The sequence below is a fragment of the Oncorhynchus clarkii genome, chromosome 24 (assembly GCF_045791955.1).
Source record: "Oncorhynchus clarkii lewisi isolate Uvic-CL-2024 chromosome 24, UVic_Ocla_1.0, whole genome shotgun sequence".
NCBI classification, from domain to species: Eukaryota; Metazoa; Chordata; class Actinopteri; order Salmoniformes; family Salmonidae; genus Oncorhynchus; species Oncorhynchus clarkii.
Window position 1 is genome coordinate 15,055,122 of NC_092170.1, and position 19,311 is coordinate 15,074,432.

General features: G+C 40.8%; 1 protein-coding gene and 2 pseudogenes across 1 annotated transcript; all 3 read right to left on the reverse strand.

Moving 5' to 3' along the window:
- Nucleotides 1-1,692: 1,692 nt before the first annotated feature.
- LOC139382587 (olfactory receptor 1D2-like) lies at nt 1,693-2,631 on the reverse strand. The gene has a single exon (XM_071126707.1). The coding sequence runs from the start codon at nt 2,629-2,631 to the stop codon at nt 1,693-1,695; it is 939 nt and encodes a 312-aa protein (XP_070982808.1).
- Nucleotides 2,632-8,612: 5,981 nt separating this feature from the next.
- Nucleotides 8,613-13,382, reverse strand: LOC139382588 (olfactory receptor 52K1-like; annotated as a pseudogene).
- A 277-nt stretch (nt 13,383-13,659) lies between these two features.
- On the reverse strand, nt 13,660-14,567 carry LOC139383035 (olfactory receptor 10R2-like; annotated as a pseudogene).
- Nucleotides 14,568-19,311: the final 4,744 nt, after the last annotated feature.

The following is a 19,311-nucleotide window of genomic DNA, read 5'->3' on the forward strand; positions in this document are numbered from 1 at the left end:
AATACACAGGGGATAATGGGGAAGATGAGCGACACCTGGAGGGGGTGGAGAAAATCACAGACAAGTGAAACAGATCAGGGTGTGACAACCGGGTTATTATTGGTGATTCCCCTAGCCACTCTATTGTAAGCCAATGGGTTTATTGGTTTTCATTTTTAGCTTGCCTTCAACCAATCAACATGGAATCTTACTGGCGTAGCTTGCTTACGAGGGGCGGTGTGTGAGTTAGAATAGTCCCAGTCAACAAGCGCCAAACCAGCGATGAGTTAACTGCTACAAAGCACTGTACATCAAAAACGCAGATCGGAATATACAAGTATCAATTTGTTTATAAGCATTTCTGGAATATTGTACATGAGATGTGGTGTTTGTTTGTGGTACATTTGTTGAATATAATTTCAGCAAATGCTAGCTGGTTATTCACGGTGTCTGGGGGTGTTTTATGTATTTTGTACAGAGCGGGTGCAGAAAGTAGAATGATCTATGGAGGCTGCATTGCACTAGCCATGCTGTTTTTCTATCAGATAATACATCTGTGACTGGTGCTACATGCTGGAGTCCTTGTTGATGATTGATTGTTTACAATGCAAGAAGAGCACTGTTACACTTGAATATAGATAATATCCCCATAATCTAAAATAAACAGAAACACGGCCTGGCCAATTTCCTTCCTATTAACAAAAGTCAGACATGCTTTGTTTCTGTAAAATAACTTCAACTTCTTCACCAGCTCAGTGACATGTTTATTAAATGACAGTTTGTCATCAAGCCAGATACCAAGATATGTGTAGGAAGGAAGGAACTCAATTTCCGTACCATTAGTAATAACTACTTATTACAAATTCATTTAAATCTGGCTTATGGGACCAAGAAAAAAACTTTGCTGTGTTTGATTTACAGCCTGAAGCTATACATAACATACTTGTTGTCATTACTAAAACAACAATTCATACCATCATAAGACAGTAAAAATCATCCTTTTTTCAGAATATGAGTATTGAATATACAGTATGTTCAACTAGGATAAAAAAAATACAAATGTAGTGTTTAAATTAAATGGAAATTCAGAATTTGATATTTCTGTTCAGTATTTCTTGTTTATGGAATTTATATCACTCCAAATGTGTAGCCTACATTCAACCATACTTTCTAGTTACATGCATATTATTGTTATTGCACCAATAAAACAATTAATTGCCTTCCAAAGCGGTCGTGAATATACATTTATTTTGAGAGATGCAGTGAGGAAGAGGCCTGGCTATAAGCACATAGATGCGTTATCACAACTCAATAACATTTAAAAATATATATTTTTACAGAACTGTAACCACAGGAATTATTGACATCATTTTTTTTCTTACTGTGCGGACAATAAATATTTAAGAGTAACTGCAGAAGGAGTAATATATTTGTGCTACCAATTGCACCCTATTCCCTTCATAGTGCACTACTTTGTCTCTGGTCAAAAGTAGTGCACTCTAAAGGAAATATGGTGTCATTTGGGACGTGGTGAGGCATTTTCCTGCTCAGGAAGTGTGCTACAATTACTCTATTCTTGGAATATTTGTAAATCACTTTCCCAGAAGAGGGCAATAGATACCAAGAAATGAGGGCCCATTTAACCTTGCAACAGTTTTGGCAGATTTTACCTTCTGATATCAGGAAGTTTCCCTGTTGTGTAAGATCATGTAACTAATGTGTCATATCAATGATTTTATGTGTATTACACATTTTAAAAACTGCACTTCGAATCTGCTGGAGATTAAGTCCATATATGACAGGGTTTAAGACAGGTGGTATAACAAGGAATTGTACACCCATTGCATTACGCATATTTAGTGTAATATTAACGTCACTATTCCACCCTTGCAAAATGTCAAATAGGGTCACTGTGATGAAAATAACCATTGTCAATAAATGTGGCACACATGTCTGTGTGAACTTAATCCTTCCCTCAGCTGACTTTACACAAGTCCTTACAATCTGACAGTAAGAAAAGGCAATGAAAAGTATCTGTAAAACATGAAGCACTATTATACAATAGCTCAAAATATGATTGATGGTTATGGGTGAACATGAATGCTTCAATATAGACGGATTGTCACAGAAGATTTTATCAATGCGAGATCCACACAAAGGAACTCTGACGGTTAAAATAACTGTTATGAGTGCTATAAATAAAGGATAACACCAAGACAATAAGAGTAACTTTCTAACAGTTAAAGATGTCACAATGGTATGGTATAGTAATGGTCTGGATATTGCCACATACCTGTCGTAAGACATCACTGTTAGAATTGAAACTTCACACATGATAGATGTGTATATTACATAGGCCTGAGTCAAACATCCACCATAAGATATCACCTGAACATCTGACTGAAGGTCCAATAAGAACTTGGGGTAGAAACCAGTGGTTCCGTACAATCCATTGACACATAGACTACACAGAAAGATGTACATGGGCTCATGGAGGCCTTTCTCCTGAATGATTGTTATGATCAGAGTCAGATTCCCAGTGATGATGAGAAGGTATGTGATAAGAGACAAGGTAAAATAGACTGATTTGTTGTTAAATGTCTCTTGTAAGCCACAAAGATAAAAGAACTCAACTTGCGTTGAGTTCTCCATAGCTTTTGTTAATTTCCTTTCTTTGGTCAAAACACCAATTCTTAGTCCTTACGAGGCTTGAGTGTGTATTGATGTGAATGAATGCATGTGAATTGTTGGATTTTGTGTAGGCTCAGACTAAAGAATCATTTTAAAATACATTCACATCCTCCCTCAAACTCTTACTCTTAAAAATTAAAGATCCCAATTATATCTTGAAATTAGACATCTGCGTGAAAGAAAGATATTAGCTTTGGTCCATGAAACGTCTTCTTGCTTGACAGAGGGATACTGCCCTAAGAACTTGTCATGTTAGCCTCTAAATATATCCTAGTCTGTGCTCACATGGGATTGAAGTTTGTGTCAACATGTAACCACTCCATAGAGATGGATCTGTAATGAGTTTATAACAAGCAACTAATTTGGTTAAATTTACTCTATGTATTAACAAATCCAAACGTCTGCCAGCAGAATATGATTTTTCACCCAAATACTGGAAACTGTAGAAAACCAGAACAGTCCAAGAACAGAACCATTTTTATTTGGTGAATTATAAAGACCGGGTACCTAAAATGAAATAAAACATTCTCAGTGTCAATACATGATAAACTTGATGCAATGTTTTAAATAATCTCTGGGATACAGAGAAATGATGTGTTACTGGTGTAGGCAGTCACAGGTTTAGAACTACTGAATTTATTTTAGCACCATAGATCAAAGCGGGACGAAACCCAAACGCTGTTGTGCTCAAAATATATCATCATTAACAAAAAGGCACAGGGCGAAACCAAAGTGACAAGTGCTCAGGAAATAGTAGGAGAGAGTCCTCTCAGGAAAACAAGTAACATTTACAATGACCGACAAAGACAAATGGCAGAGGGAGTATATATACAGTTGAAGTCGGAAGTTTACATTTACAACTACATTTAAACTCAGTTTTTCACTATTCATGACATTTAATCCTAGTAAGAATTCCCTGTTTTTGGTCAGTTAGGATCACCACTTTATTTTAAGAATGTGAAATGTCAGAATAACAGTAGGGTCAGAAGTATACATCCACTCAATTAGTATTTGATAGCATTGCCTTTAAAGTGTTTAACTTGGGTCAAATGTTTCGGGTAGCCTTCCACAAGCCTCCCAGAATAAGTTGGGTGAATTTTGGTCCATTCCTCCTGACAGAGCTGGTGTAACTGAGTCAGGTATGTAGGCCTCCTTGCTCGCACACACTTTTTCAGTTCTGCCCACAAATTTTCAATAAGATTGAGGTCAGGGCTTTGTGATGGCCACTCCAATACCTTGACTTTGTTGTCCTTAAGCCATTTTGCCACAACTTTGGAAGTATGCTTGGGGTCATTTTCCATTTGGAAGACCCATTTGTGACCAAGCTTTAACTTCATGACTGATGTTTTGAGATGTTGCTTCAATATATCCACATAATTGTCCTACCTCATGATGCCATCTATTTTTTGAAGTGCACCAGTCCCTCCTGCAGCAAAGCACCCCCACAACATGATGCAGGGTTGGGATGATGTCTTCGGCTTGCAAGCCTCCCCCTTTGTCCTCCAAACATAACGATGGTTATTATGGCCAAACAGTTCTATTTCGGTTTCATCAGACCAGAGGACATTTCTCAAAAAAGTACGATCTTTGTGTCCATGTGCAGTTGCAAACCGTAGTCAGGCATTTATATGGTGGTTTTGGAGCAGTGGCTTCTTCCTTACTGAGAGGCCTTTCAGGTTATGTCGATATAGGACTCATTTTCCTGTGGATATAGATACTTTTGCACCTGTTTCCTCCAGCATCTTCACAAGGTTCTTTGCTGTTGTTCTGGGATTGTTTGCACCAAAGTATGTTCCTCTCTAGGAGATAGAACGCGTCTCCTTCCTGAGTACTATTGTTTGTACAGATGAACATGGTACATTCAGGCATTTGGAAATTGCTCCAAAGGATGAACCAGACTTGTGGAGGTCTACAAAAAAAATTATGAGGTCTTGGCAGATTTCTTTAGATTTTCCCATGATGTCAAGCAAAGAGGCACTGAGTTTGAAGGTAGGCCTTGACATACATCCACAGGTACACCTCCAATTGACTCAAATGGTGTCAATTAGCCTATCAGAAGCTTCTAAAGCCATTAAATAATTTGTTTGAAGGCACAGTCAACTTAGTGTATGTAAACCTCTGACGCACTGGAATGGTCATACAGTAAATTAAAAGTGAAATAATCTGTCTGTAAACAATTGTTGGGAAAAATTACTTGTGTCATGCACAAAGTAGATGTCCTAACAGACTTACCAAAACTATAGTTTGTTTACAAGAAATTTGTGGATTGGGTGACAAATGAGTTTTAATAACTCCAACCTAAGTGTATGTAAACTTCCAACTTCAACTGGATTCACAGGATGACAAAGTACACAAGATCAGTTGGATAACAAAGCAGTCTGGAGTTAATCAGACATACAGTGTCTTGCGAAAGTATTCGGCCCCCTTGAACTTTGCGACCTTTTGCCACATTTCAGGCTTCAAACATAAAGATATAAAACTGTATTTTTTTGTGAAGAATCAACAACAAGTGGGACACAATCATGAAGTGGAACGACATTTATTGGATATTTCAAACTTTTTTAACAAATCAAAAACTGAAAAATTGGGCGTGCAAAATTATTCAGCCCCCTTAAGTTAATACTTTGTAGCGCCACCTTTTGCTGCGATTACAGCTGTAAGTCGCTTGGGGTATGTCTCCATCAGTTTTGCACATCGAGAGACTGAAATTTTTTCCCATTCCTCCTTGCAAAACAGCTCGAGCTCAGTGAGGTTGGATGGAGAGCATTTGTGAACAGCAGTTTTCAGTTCTTTCCACAGATTCTCGATTGGATTCAGTTCTGGACTTTGACTTGGCCATTCTAACACCTGGATATGTTTATTTTTGAACCATTCCATTGTAGATTTTGCTTTATGTTTTGGATCATTGTCTTGTTGGAAGACAAATCTCCGTCCCAGTCTCAGGTCTTTTGCAGACTCCATCAGGTTTTCTTCCAGAATGGTCCTGTATTTGGCTCCATCCATCTTCCCATCAATTTTAACCATCTTCCCTGTCCCTGCTGAAGAAAAGCAGGCCCAAACCATGATGCTGCCACCACCATGTTTGACAGTGGGGATGGTGTGTTCAGCTGTGTTGCTTTTACGCCAAACATAACGTTTTGCATTGTTGCCAAAAAGTTCAATTTTGGTTTCATCTGACCAGAGCACCTTCTTCCACATGTTTGGTGTGTCTCCCAGGTGGCTTGTGGCAAACTTTAAACAACACTTTTTATGGATATCTTTAAGAAATGTCTTTCTTCTTGCCACTCTTCCATAAAGGCCAGATTTGTGCAATATACGACTGATTGTTGTCCTATGGACAGAGTCTCCCACCTCAGCTGTAGATCTCTGCAGTTCATCCAGAGTGATCATGGGCCTCTTGGCTGCATCTCTGATCAGTCTTCTCCTTGTATGAGCTGAAAGTTTAGAGGGACGGCCAGGTCTTGGTAGATTTGCAGTGGTCTGATACTCCTTCCATTTCAATATTATCGCTTGCACAGTGCTCCTTGGGATGTTTAAAGCTTGGGAAATATTTTTGTATCCAATCCGGCTTTAAACAGTATCTCGGACCTGCCTGGTGTGTTCCTTGTTCTTCATGATGCTCTCTGCGCTTTTAACGGACCTCTGAGACTATCACAGTGCAGGTGCATTTATACGGAGACTTGATTACACACAGGTGGATTGTATTTATCATCATTAGTCATTTAGGTCAACATTGGATCATTCAGAGTTCCTCACTGAACTTCTGGAGAGAGTTTGCTGCACTGAAAGTAAAGGGGCTGAATAATTTTGCACGCCCAATTTTTCAGTTTTTGATTTGTTAAAAAAGTTTGAAATATCCAATAAATGTTGTTCCACTTCATGATTGTGTCCCACTTGTTGTTGATTCTTCACAAAAAAATACAGTTTTATATCTTTATGTTTGAAGCCTGAAATGTGGCAAAAGGTCGCAAAGTTCAAGGGGGCCGAATACTTTCGCAAGGCACTGTATGTTTCATGAGGTGAAGATTATTGCATTTGATTTTGAGCATTAGCGTTACATCTGCAAAGAATAGTTTCCTTGTTTTAGATGTCAATATCAAATTCAGTGTGGTTAATCTTAAGGGCATCCATGATAGCGACAACACGTTTCAAGTTGATAAGCAACTATTTACAGGGGTTTAAATGGACACGTAAAATCTGATATTTGATTTGTCAATAACTCAGCCTATCCCTTAGTTTTTCTCAATACAAACAGTGTAGCTATTCCCTCCGCAAGGCAATCAAACAAGCTAAGCATCAGTATAGAGACAAAGTAGAGTCGCAATTCAACAGCTCAGACACGAGGTACAGTATGTGGCAGGGTCTACAGTCAATCACGGATTACAAAAAGAAAACCAGCCCCGTCGCGAACCAGGATGTCTTGCTCCCAGACAGACTAAACAACTTCTTTGCTCACTTTGAGGACAATACAGTTCCACTGACACGGCCCGCTACTTAAACCTGTGGACTCTCCTTCACTGCAACCGACATGAGTAAAATATTTAAATGTGTTAACCCTCGCAAGGCTGCAGGCTCAGACGGCATCCCCAGCCGCGTCCTCAGAGCATGCGCAGACCAGCTGGCTGCTGTGTTTACGCACATATTCAAGCAATTCTTATCACAGTCTGCTGTTCCCACATGCTTCAAGAGGGCCACCATTGTTCCTGTTCCCAAGAAAGCTAAGGTAACTGAGCTAAACCACTACCGCCCCGCCCCGTAGCACTCACTTCCGTCATCATGAAATGCTTTGAGAGACTAGTCATGGAGCATATAACCTCCACTCTACCTGACACCCTAAACCCACTCCAATTTGCTTACCGCCCCAATAGGTCCACAGACGACGCAATCGCAACCACACTGCACACTGCCTGAACCCATCTTGACAATAGGAATACCTATTTGAGAATGCTGTTCATCGACTACAGCTCAGCATTTAACACCATAGTACCCTCCAAACTCGTCATCAAGCTCGAGACCCTGGGTCTCGACCAGGACCTGTGCAACTGGGTACTGGACTTCCTGACGGGCCGCCCCCAGGTGGTGAGGGTAGGAAACAACATCTCCACCCCGCTGATCCTCAACACTGGGGCCCCACAAGGGTGTGTTCTGAGCCCTCTCCTGTACTCCCTGTTCACCCACGACTGTGTGGCCATGCACGCCTCCAACTCAATCATCAAGTTTGAGGACGACACTACAGTGGTAGGCTTCATTACCAACAACGACGAGACGGCCTACAGGGAGGAGGTGAGGGCCCTCGGGTTGTGGTGTCAGGAAAATAACCTCACACTTAACGTCAACAAAACAAAGGAGATGATTGTGGACTTCAGGAAACTGCAGCGGGAGCACCACCCTATCCACATCGACGGGACAGTAGTGGAGAGGGTAGTAAGTTTTAAGTTCCTCGGTGTACACATCACGGACAAACTGAATTGGTCCACCCACACAGACAGCAAATTTATTCAACCTCAGGAGGCTGAAGAAATTTGGCTTGTCACGAAAAGCACTCACAAACTTCTACAGATGCACAATAGAGAGCATCCTGTCGGGCTGTATCACCGCCTGGTATGGCAACTGCTCCTCCCACAACCATAAGGCTCTCCAGAGGGTAGTGAGGTCTGCACAATGCATCACCGGGGGCAAACTACCTGCCCTCCAGGACACCTACACCCTCCGATGTCACAGGAAGGCCATAAAGATCATCAAGGACAACAACCACCCGAGCCACTGCCTGTTCACCCCGCTATCATACAGAAGGCGAAGTCAGTACAGGTGCCTCAAAGCAGGGACCGAGAGACTGAAAAACAGCTTCTATCTCAAGGCCATCAGACTGTTAAACAGCCACATCCAGAGGTCCTGGATGGCAGGATGGCAGGAAGCTTGGCCCAAGTGATGTACTACCTTTTCTAGGGCCTTGCGGTTGGAGGCCAGGCAGTGATGTAACCTGTCAGGATGCTCTCGATGGTGCAGCTGTAGAACCTTTTGAGGATCTGAGGACACATGCAAAATCTTTTCAGTCTCCTGAGGGGGAATAGGTTTGTCATGCCCTCATCATGACTGTCTTGGTGTGCTTGGACCATCTTGCTTTGTTGGTGATGTGGACACCTAAGAACTTGAAGCTCTCAACCTACTCCACTACTCCACTGAGAATGGGGGCATGCTCGGTCTTCCTTTTCTTGTAGTCCACAAATATCTCCTTTGTCTTGATCACTTTGAGAGAGAGGTTGTTGTCCTGGCACCACACGGCCAGGTCTCTGACGTCCTCCCTATAGGCTGTCTCGTCATTGTAGGTGATCAGGCCTACTACCGTTGTGTCATCGGCAAACTTGATGACGGTGTTGGAGTCATGTCTGCCCGCGCAGTTATGAGTGAACAGGGAGTACAGAAGGGGACTGAGCAAGCACCCCTGAGGGACCCCGTGTTGAGGATCAGAGTGGCGGATGTGTTATTACCTACCCTTACCACATGGGGGCGGCCCGTCAGGAAGTCCAGGATACAGTTGCAGTGGGAGGTGATTAAACCCAGGGTCCTTAGCTTAGTGATGAGCTTTGAGGGCACTATGGTGTTAAACGCTGAGCTGTAGTCAATGAATATCATTCTCACATAGGTGTTCCTTTTGTTCAGATGTGAAAGGGCAGTGTGGAATGCTATAGAGATTACATCATCTGTGTATCTGTTAGGGCGGTATGCAAATTGGGGTGGGTCTAGGGTTTCTAGGATAATGGTGTTGATGTGAGCCATGACCAGTCTTTCAAAGCATTTCATGGCTATAGAAGTGCATGCTACGGGTTGGTAGTAATTTAGGCAGGTCACCTTAGTGTTCTTGGGCACAGGGACTATGGTGGTCTTCTTGAAACATGTTGATATTACAGACTCAGACAGGGAGAGGTTGAAAATGTCAGTGAAGACACTTGCCAGTTGATCAGCGCATGCTCGGAGTACATGTTCTGGTAATCTGTCTGTGTGGCCTTGTGAATGTTGACCTGTTTAAAGGTCTTACTCACATCGGCTGCGGAGAGCGTGATCACACATTTGTCCGGAACAGCTGTTGCTCTCATTCATGTTTCAGTGTTACTTGCCTCGAAGCGAGCATATAAGTAATTTAGCTGGTCTGGTAGGCTTGTGTCACTGGGCAGCTCTCAGCTGTGCTTCCCTTTGTAGTCTGTAATACTTTGCAAGCCCTGCCACATCCGACAAACGTCTAAGCCGGCGTAGTACGATTCGATCTTAGTCCTGTATTGACACTTTGCCTGTTTGATGGTTCATCGTCCAGGTTAGAGTCCTGCTCCTTGAAAACTGCAGCTCTACCCTTTAGCTCAGGGCAGATGTTGCCTGTAATCCATGGCTTCTGGTTGGGGTATATACATACAATCACTGTGGGGACGACATCATCGAATCCAGTGACTGATGTGGTGTACTCCTCAATGCCATCGGAAGAATCCCGGAACATATTCCAGTCTCTGCTAGCAAAACAGTCCTGTAGCTTAGTATCTGCTTCATCTGACCAATGAGTCACTGGTGCTTCCTGCTTCAGTTTTAGCTTATAAGCAGGAATCAGGAGGATATAATTATGGTCAGATTTTCCAAATGGAGGGCAAGGGAGAGCTTTATACACGTCTCTGTGTTTGGAGTAAAGGTGGTCTAGAGTTTTTTCCCTCTGGTTGCATATTTAACATGCTGGTAGAGATTAGGTAAAACGGATTTAAGTTTCCCTGCATTAAAGTCCCCGGCCACTAGAAGTGGCAGCATCAGTCTGTGGCTGTATGTAGACAGCTACGAAAAATGCTAATGAAAACTCTTTAGGTAGATAGTGTCGTCTACAGCTTATCAGGAGATATTCTACCTAAGGCAAACAAAACCTTGAGACTTCCTTAGATGTCGTGCACCAGCTGTTGTTGACAAATAGACATAGACCGCCACCCCTTGTCTTACGATAGGCTATTGTTCAATCCTGCCGATACAGTGTAAAACCTGCCAGCTGTATGTTCTTCATGTTGGCATTCAGCCACGACTCGATGAAACATAAGATAATACAGTTTTGAATGCCCTGTTGGTAGTTTAATCTAGCTCGTAGGTCATCAATTTTATTTTCCAATGATTGCACCTTGTCCAATAGGAAGAATGGCAGTGGGGGTTTACTCGCTCGCCTACAAATTCTCAGAAGGCACCCCAACCTCCGCCCCCTTTTTCTCAGAAAGCAAATGATGGGAAATTGGGCCTGTTCCCGGGAAAGCAGTATAAACTCGTCAGATACGTTAAAGGAAAAATGTTCTTCCAACTCGTGGTGAGTAATCGCTGTTCTGTCCAGAAGTTATTTTCGGCCTTTAGAGCCGGTAGCAGCAACATTATGTACAAAATACGTTTTTAAAAAGTTCAAAACATCGCAAGAAAACAAACAAAATAACACAGTTCGTTAGGAGCATGTAAAATGTCAGCCATGCCATTCTTCTCCTGCATCTCTTCTTCTTATTGATGTCCTTGCAGAAATTTGACCACAAAGGCCTGATTCACACAGTCTCCTCTGAACAGTTGTGAAATGTGTCTGTTACTTGACCTCTGTGAAGCATTTATTTGGGCTGTACCTTTTGAGGCTGGTAACTCTAATGAACTTATCTTCTGCAGTAGAGGTAACTCTTGGTCTTCCTTTCCAGTGGCGGTCCAAATGAGAGCCAATTTCATCATAGTGCTTGATGGTTTTTGTGACTGCACTTGAAGAAACTTTCAAAGTTATTGAAATGTTCCGGGTTGACTGACCTTCATGTCTTAAACTAATGATGGACTGCCGTTTCTCTTCGCTTATTTGAGCTGTTCTTGCCATAATATGGACTTGGTCTTTTACTAAATAGGGCAATCTTCTCTATACCATCTCTACCTTGTCACAACACAATGCATTAAGAAGGAAAGAAATTTCACAAATTAACTTTTAACAAGGCACACCTGTTAATTGAAATGCATTCCAGGTGACTACCTCATGAATCTGGTTGAGAGAATGCCAAATGTGTGCAAAGCTGTCATCAAAGAAAAGGGTGGCTACTTTGAAGAAGTAGCCACCCTACAAATATATTCTGATTTGTTTAACACTTCTTTGGATACTACATGATTCCATATGTATTATTTCATAGTTGTGATGTTTTCACAATTATTCTACAATGTAGAAAATAGTACAAATAAAGAAACCCTGGAATGAGTAGGTGTTCTAAAACTTTTTGACTTTAACTGTATTTTTAAGAATTAAGCAGAATAAAACTGGCCCAGTAATTATGGCAAATGCCAGATGGGTCATTCCTTCAGTTTGCAAGCGTAGAGATAGATAGAGGACTTGGGTGGCCAAAAGTCACTAGAGTAGTAACTGGGTTGGACTTCATATGGGTTAAGGAAGGATCACATAATTCCATAAAGGTCACCATGTGTGATCAGCCAATGAATTATACTTGTGAGAAAACATTCCATAACTGCTGGTGTCAGTAAACTGCTAGGTTTCATGGGTATTATGTGGTACTCTATTGGGACAGACTGAGGTGTCTGTAGATTAAGTGTAGCTGAGTGGGGGATTGGGCTGATCTTCCTTATTGTCCCTGAAGCTCTTTCAAAAAATGCATTCGAATCATTAGCAAGAAAAAATGCAACTGTTTGATCAAGAAAATGGATTGATCCCTTTTATTTTACAGGAAATTATTTGAAACAGAATTTATTGATATCCTTTTACTCTGTCCCCAACCCCCCTGAAACACACGTACATGTCCACTGACATGCTAATAGAGCATTATAGGGTCAGTGACACAACAGTATCCCTGATTTGACTTTACTACAGTAAAATACATTTAAAGGAAATCCAGAAGAATTCACAGAAATGGAATGCAATACAAAGGAGAAACAAGTGATTAGGTTGATGATCAAAACAAATGTATAAGCATTCAGTTCTGGCAGATGTTCCTGTCAATCCTGTGATTCAAACCGGCAACCCTGTCCTGCTGCTGTACTTTCTAAAGTTATAATTGGTACCAGTTTAGGTTCAGATTTTCGATGAGGAAAATCTTTCCGAACTTTCTTGATTTTTCTTCTAACAATTTTTGTAACACATGTCCTGATCTTCTTGGTCCTAATACCATATATGATAGGGTGTACCAGTGGTGGGAAAAGAATGAACTGTACTGATATTAATAGATTAACCTATGTGCCTGTTGTAAATAACAGAAAAAAGGATGGTTTGCAGAGAAGTTGATGAATATGTTCTAGTGGGAAGTAAACATATTAAAAGCCTTCGTTCGTGACTCCTTTGAGACTTTCAAGCAAACAATATCTTTACATATGAGAGCACAACTAACACCAAAGGTAAAACTACTAGACTTGATATGATACATATACCATACAGGTTGATCAGTGCACTTTCAACACAGGAGAGTTTAACAACTGCTTAGTCATCAGAAAAATGCTGTTGTACTTGCACAAAGGGAGCCTTGAAGTGATACACATTTGAAAAGATTTATGGGAAAAAAGTATACCAAGGCTAACAACATATTCACTTTTTGAGGGGTCATAATGCTATGATTTTGAAAGGGCTTAAAAATGGAGACATTCCTGTCATAAGCCATCACTGCTAGAATAACGTAAGCAAACGTTACATATATATTGCAGAAATATTTTTGTACGGTGGGCCAAGAGACCAGAAGAGGCATAACGGGTTGGGGTGTAGGGTCGTCCCAAGGATCCCACTTAGCATCTATTTGAGCACAGCTTGAAGGTAGGGAGGGCCACTCCCCTTGATGCTCTGTAGTTATGCAGTTAACTAGCTAATATGACACAAAACATTCTGTTACAATACATTATAAACTTTACAATAATATTTGGGCTACAGAGAAAATATTCCAAAATGACACGTATCTATACCGTCAATAATAGCAATTATAAGTAGTAAAACACATAATTAAAAGTGACAAAAAAATGACAACCAGGTTATGTTTTAAGGTAACGGCCTAGTAACTTTTTACAAGCCTGCCTGATATTAACCATCCTAATGCCATACATAATAGGATTGAAAAGTGGTGGACATATTGGAAAATAAACCAATAAAATAGTGCGAAGTATAGGTGGAAGATGTGCAGTATCATATATGCCTTGTAGAATCACAAACATACAGCCAAAGGAGAAGTACAGGTGTTAAATGCTTTCTGTTTCATCTCTTTAGAAGATTTCAAACATATTCGTAGAATTTTTACATATGAGTATATGGTAGGACATATAGTACAAGAAAAAGAGAGCGCAGGGACAACAAGACCCCATATGTTATTCAGCATAGTATTTGAACAGGCAAGCTTGACGACTGAGTAGTTGTCACAATACACCATGTCTAGAATGTTACCACAAAATTGCAGTCGCAAACTCAGGGAGATAATGATGGCGTTGATGAAAAAAGAATACACTTGGGGCAGTAGAATTAAGCCACAAATTATTTTAGGTGTCATAATATTGTTATACTGTAGAGGATAACAAATAGAGATGTACCTGTCATATGACATAACTGCTAAATTACACAATTCTGTTATAGCATATGTGTACAACACATAAATCTGGAGATATCAATAAAGAAGGGAAATATCATGTGTGTCAGACAGCAAGTAAAACATGAGAGCAGGAAACAAAGCAGTGCTCCCATACAACTGATTAACAAACAAAGCACATAGAAACAGATACATGGGTTCATGAAGGCTTCTTTCAATGCAGATAACTCCAATAAGTAAAGCATTGGCAAGAATGATGACAAAATATAAAACAGTTACTACAGCAAAGTAGAAATACTTCAATTGTCCGATATCACCGTATGCAGCAAGCCTAAACACCTTAAAGTGAGTAGAGTTTTCCATGGTCCTGGTAGATGGTAAAGATGTGCTGTCAATGTTTGAAGAAGGGGAGAAAATCCTCTATAGTACTGTAACTTCAATATAAGTTAAAACCATGAAATCACAAAGACCAGACGACCTAAATTGATAACATTGACCTGTTCATGTTACAGTGATACATTTTCCCATTGCTGTATATAGATAGCTATTCATTCTCCGGATATCATAATTCATAGCCTAAATCAAACAATATTATACTTTCTATCCTGCACTCATTATTTATTGTATTAAAATGCTAAATATATTGATAAAATTGATGTAACGTTTAGACTGACCATTTCTAATCCATGATGAACTCCTGAAACTCAGCTCCTCACTTGATTCTTACACTTGTGGGATGAAAAAAAAAGTGCCTGCCTCGGTGTCATATGCAAATAGTCCCCAATACATGGGGGAAATTTGATATTCCCGGTCAAGGAAACCTATAGAGAAAAACAGATACCATTTTGTAGCACAGGCCCTCCATGGGGCCGGTAGCCTAGTGATTAAGAGCGTTGGGCCAGTAATGGAAAGGTTGCTGGTTTAAATCCCCAAGCCAATTAGGTGAAAAATCTTTTGATGTGCCCTTCAGCAAGGCACTTAATTCTAATTGCTCACTCTGGATAGGTGCTTCTGCTAAATTACTTAAATGTAAATGTTCAAAATGCTTTCTTAAATGCTCTAGAAATACAGTAATTCATGGCTAGCTAGTTGGCGTTGCACTCTAGCGTTCAATCGGAGATGTTACCCTCTCTGAGACCAAGAAGTAGTTGTTTCCCTTGCTTTGCAAGGGCTATGGCTTTCGTGGTAACAATGCTTCATGGGTGACGATTGTTGATGTGTTCAGAGGGTCCAACACTGTTGCACATGGTCAGAGGGACATTCTTAAATAAAGAGAGAAGTTTGGTAGGATAATGCAGCACATCAGAAGAAGACATCTTTAATGTTATTTTATTGAACCGGCTGTGTTAGTAGCCTCTGATCCTGTTAAAACAATATATGTGTTGGGACCCTCTAGCCTGGTAGTCTACACTAATCAGGGAAAACAGAATAATTCCGGACCCTGATTTCTAGCTATTGTCTAAAACCTAGGCCCGGATCTTTCCTGCCCAGGTAAATGTGAGGACCTTTAATATCACTCTGGGCTTCCCTAGGCCTGCAGTACACTTTCAGGGCTTATCGTCCCAGAGGAGATGACAGAAGTTGTTCCAAATGGCACACTACAACTGTTTTTCATCATTTTTACAGGATGGATGGAATATTTTGACCAATGTGTCTTATAATTACATAATGACCGTTCCTGGATTATTTTGGTCACACATATCTCACAGTGACCCTGGACAAACAAGATTCCTTATTTCAAAATGGTATCTGGCCATCTGTCAGATAGCTGGCACACAGACTAGCACCGGCTGTTATAGCAGCAAAGGGGGACAAACTCTCTATTAATGCCCATAGTTTTGGAATGAGATGTTCGAGCAGGTGTCCACATGCCTTTGGTCATGTTTATATACAGTCGTGGCCCAAAGTTTTGAGATTGACACAAATATTAATTTTCACAAAGTCTGCTGCCTCAGTGTCTTTAGATATTTTTTGTCAGATGTTACTATGGAATACTGAGGTGTAATTCTAAGCATTTCATAAGTGTCAAAGGCCTTTATTGACAATTACATGAAGTTGATGCAAAGAGTTAATATTTGCAGTGTTAACCCTTCTTTTTCAAGACCTCTGCAATCCGCCCTGGCATGCTGTCAACTAACTTCTGGGCCACATCCTGACGGATGGCCGCCCATTCTTGCATAATCAATGCTTGGAGTGTGTCAGAATTTGTGGGTTTTTGTTTGTCCATCCGCCTCTTGAGGATTGACCACACGTTCTCAATGGGATTAAGGTCTGGGGATTTTCCTGGTCATGGACCCAAAATATCAATGTTTTGTTCCCCGAGCCACTTAGTTATCCTTATGGCAAGGTGCTCCATCATGCTGGAAAACGCATTGTTCATCACCAAACTGTTCCTGGATGGTTGGGAGAAGTTGCTCTTGGAGGATGTGTTGGTACCATTCTTTATTCATGGCTGTGTTAAAGGCAAAATTGTGAGTGAGCCCACTCCCTTGGCTGAGAAGCAACCCCACACATGGTCTCAGGATGCTTTACTGTTGGCATGACACAGGACTGATGGTAGCACTCACCTTGTCCTCTCCTGGCAAGCTTTTTTCCGGATGCCCCAAACAATCGGAAAGGGGATTCATCAGAGAAAATGACTTTACCCCAGTCCTCAGCAGTCCAATCCCTGTACCTTTTGCAGAATATCAGTCTGTCCCTGATGTTTTTCCTGGAGAGACGTGGCTTCTTTGCTGCCCTCTTGACACGAGGCCATCCTCCAAAATTCTTTGCCTCACTGTGCGTGCAGATGCACTCACACCTGCCTGCTGCCATTCCTGAGCAAGCTCTGTACTGGTGGTGCCTTGATCCCGCAGCTGAATCAACTTTAGGAGACGATGCTGGCGCTTGCTGGACTTTCTAGGGCGCCTTGAAGCCTTCTTCACAACAATTGAACTGCTCTCCTTGAAGTTCTTGATGATCCGATAAATGATTGATTTAGGTGCAATCTTCCTGGCAGCAATATCCTTTCCCTTTTTGTGCAAAGCAATGATGACGACACGTGTTTCCTTGCAGGTAACCATGGTTGACAGAGGAAGAACAATGATTCCAAGCACCACCCTCCTTTTGAAGCTTCCAGTCTGTTATTCAAACTCAATCAGCATAACAGAATGATCTCCAGTCTTGTCCTCATCAACACTCCCACCTGTGTTAACGAGAGAATCCCTGACATGATGTCTGCAGGGCTGAAATGTGATGGAAATATTTTTGGGGATTCAGTTAATTTGCATGGCAAAGAGGGACTTTGCAATGGATCTGATCCCTCTTCATAACATTCTGGAGTATATGCAAATTGCCATCATACAAACTGAGGCAGCAGACTTCGAGAAAATTTATATTTGTGTCATTCTCAAAACTTTTGGCCACGACTGTATATACAGTGGTTCCTCCTTTAAAAGTTGCGAGCTTACACCGCAGGGACCAAGCGTCATGGCTTCATTGCTCAAGACCACCACAAGGCGGAGCACTCATTGTGCATTTGGGTCCCAAGGTTTTTATATGACCAATCATATCGAGTGGTTCCACTGACAAATTTGACGCAAGCTTTCTTCGATGAAGATGGCTGACAGAATATTACAGAGGAAGCTAAACATTTACAATTGAGAGGAATATGTTAGTTAATGTAGATACAAATGATTGTGCATATAATTTGTCATAAAGTTAATTTACGAAAATAGCAATTTAGGAAGTTAACTGACTAGCTAACATTAGCCAGCTAGCTAGCTAGTGTTATGACATGAGTACAGTATGACATTGTAATTTGTGTTGTTTAATGTTTTAGGGACTCCTGAGAAAACTAGCAAACCAGGCTGTTGTCTTGGAAAACAGTGGATGTAAAGAATCTAGCTAGCTAAAGCATTTACTGCAAATTGAATGTACAATTGTGTAAGTTAGCCTTGCCGCGCAATGCATCTGATGTAACATAGCTAACTATTTACTTGCTTATTGTGTAGTGGAGGATACACATAACTGCATGCCTATGGATGTGTAGCTAGCTACAGTAAGTAGCCGATCTGTGTATGCACCCTAAAACGTTAGGTTCCAAACTAATATTCATACCAATCTATGAACCTTAGCTATCATAGTTGTTGTATCAACTTCAAGTAGCCTAGTGGTTAGCGTGTTGGGCTAGTAATCGGAAGGTTGCAAGTTCAAATCCCCGAGCTGACAAGGTACAAATCTGTCGTTCTGCCCCTGAACAGGCAGTTAACCCACTGTTCCTAGGCCGTCATTGAAAATAAGAATTTGTTCTTAACTGAATTGCCTAGTAAAATAAAGGTAAAAAAAAAAAAATCTGAAAGGAATTAATGAAGCCTATGGATTGAATAGAATATAATAACTTTGTGCCAAGTATGCAAGTCCTATATGCATGTACTGTAGTTATAACCACGCATGAGACCCACATTGTAGCCTGTACAGTGAATATATTCACCGATCATGTACTCTTCCTTGGCAAATAAAGGTGTGGTTCAGGTATGAATCTCTGAGACATTCTTTTTCCGTCATATCCAATACCAGGTGTATCAAATTCCATTCTTTGAATGATACTGTATCTGCATTGCAATTATACACTTCAACCGTGTTTACCACTCCTGCTCCTGGGACAACAATGATTACACATTGTACCTATGCAATAGACTAGAAACATGATTTAACTCTACTGACTCCCCATCCTGCATGCGTAATCATGAAAATCACAAATGAAATATATTGAGACACAGCTTAGCCTTTTGTTAATCACCCTGTCATCTCAGATTTTCAAAATATTCTTTACAGCCAAAGCTAGACAAGCATTTGTGTAGGTTTATCGATAGCCTAGCATAGAATTATGCCTTGCTAGCAGCAGGCAACCTTGTCACAAATCAGAAAAGCAATCAAATTAAATCGTTTAACCTTTGATGAACTTCGGATGTTTTCACTCACAAGACTCCCAGGTAGATAGCCAAAGTTCATTTTTTCCACAAACATTATTTTTGTAGGCGAAATAGCTCCGTTTGTTCTTCACGTTTGGCTGAGAAATCGCCCGGAAATTGCAGTCACAAAAACGGCAAAAAATATTCCAAATTAG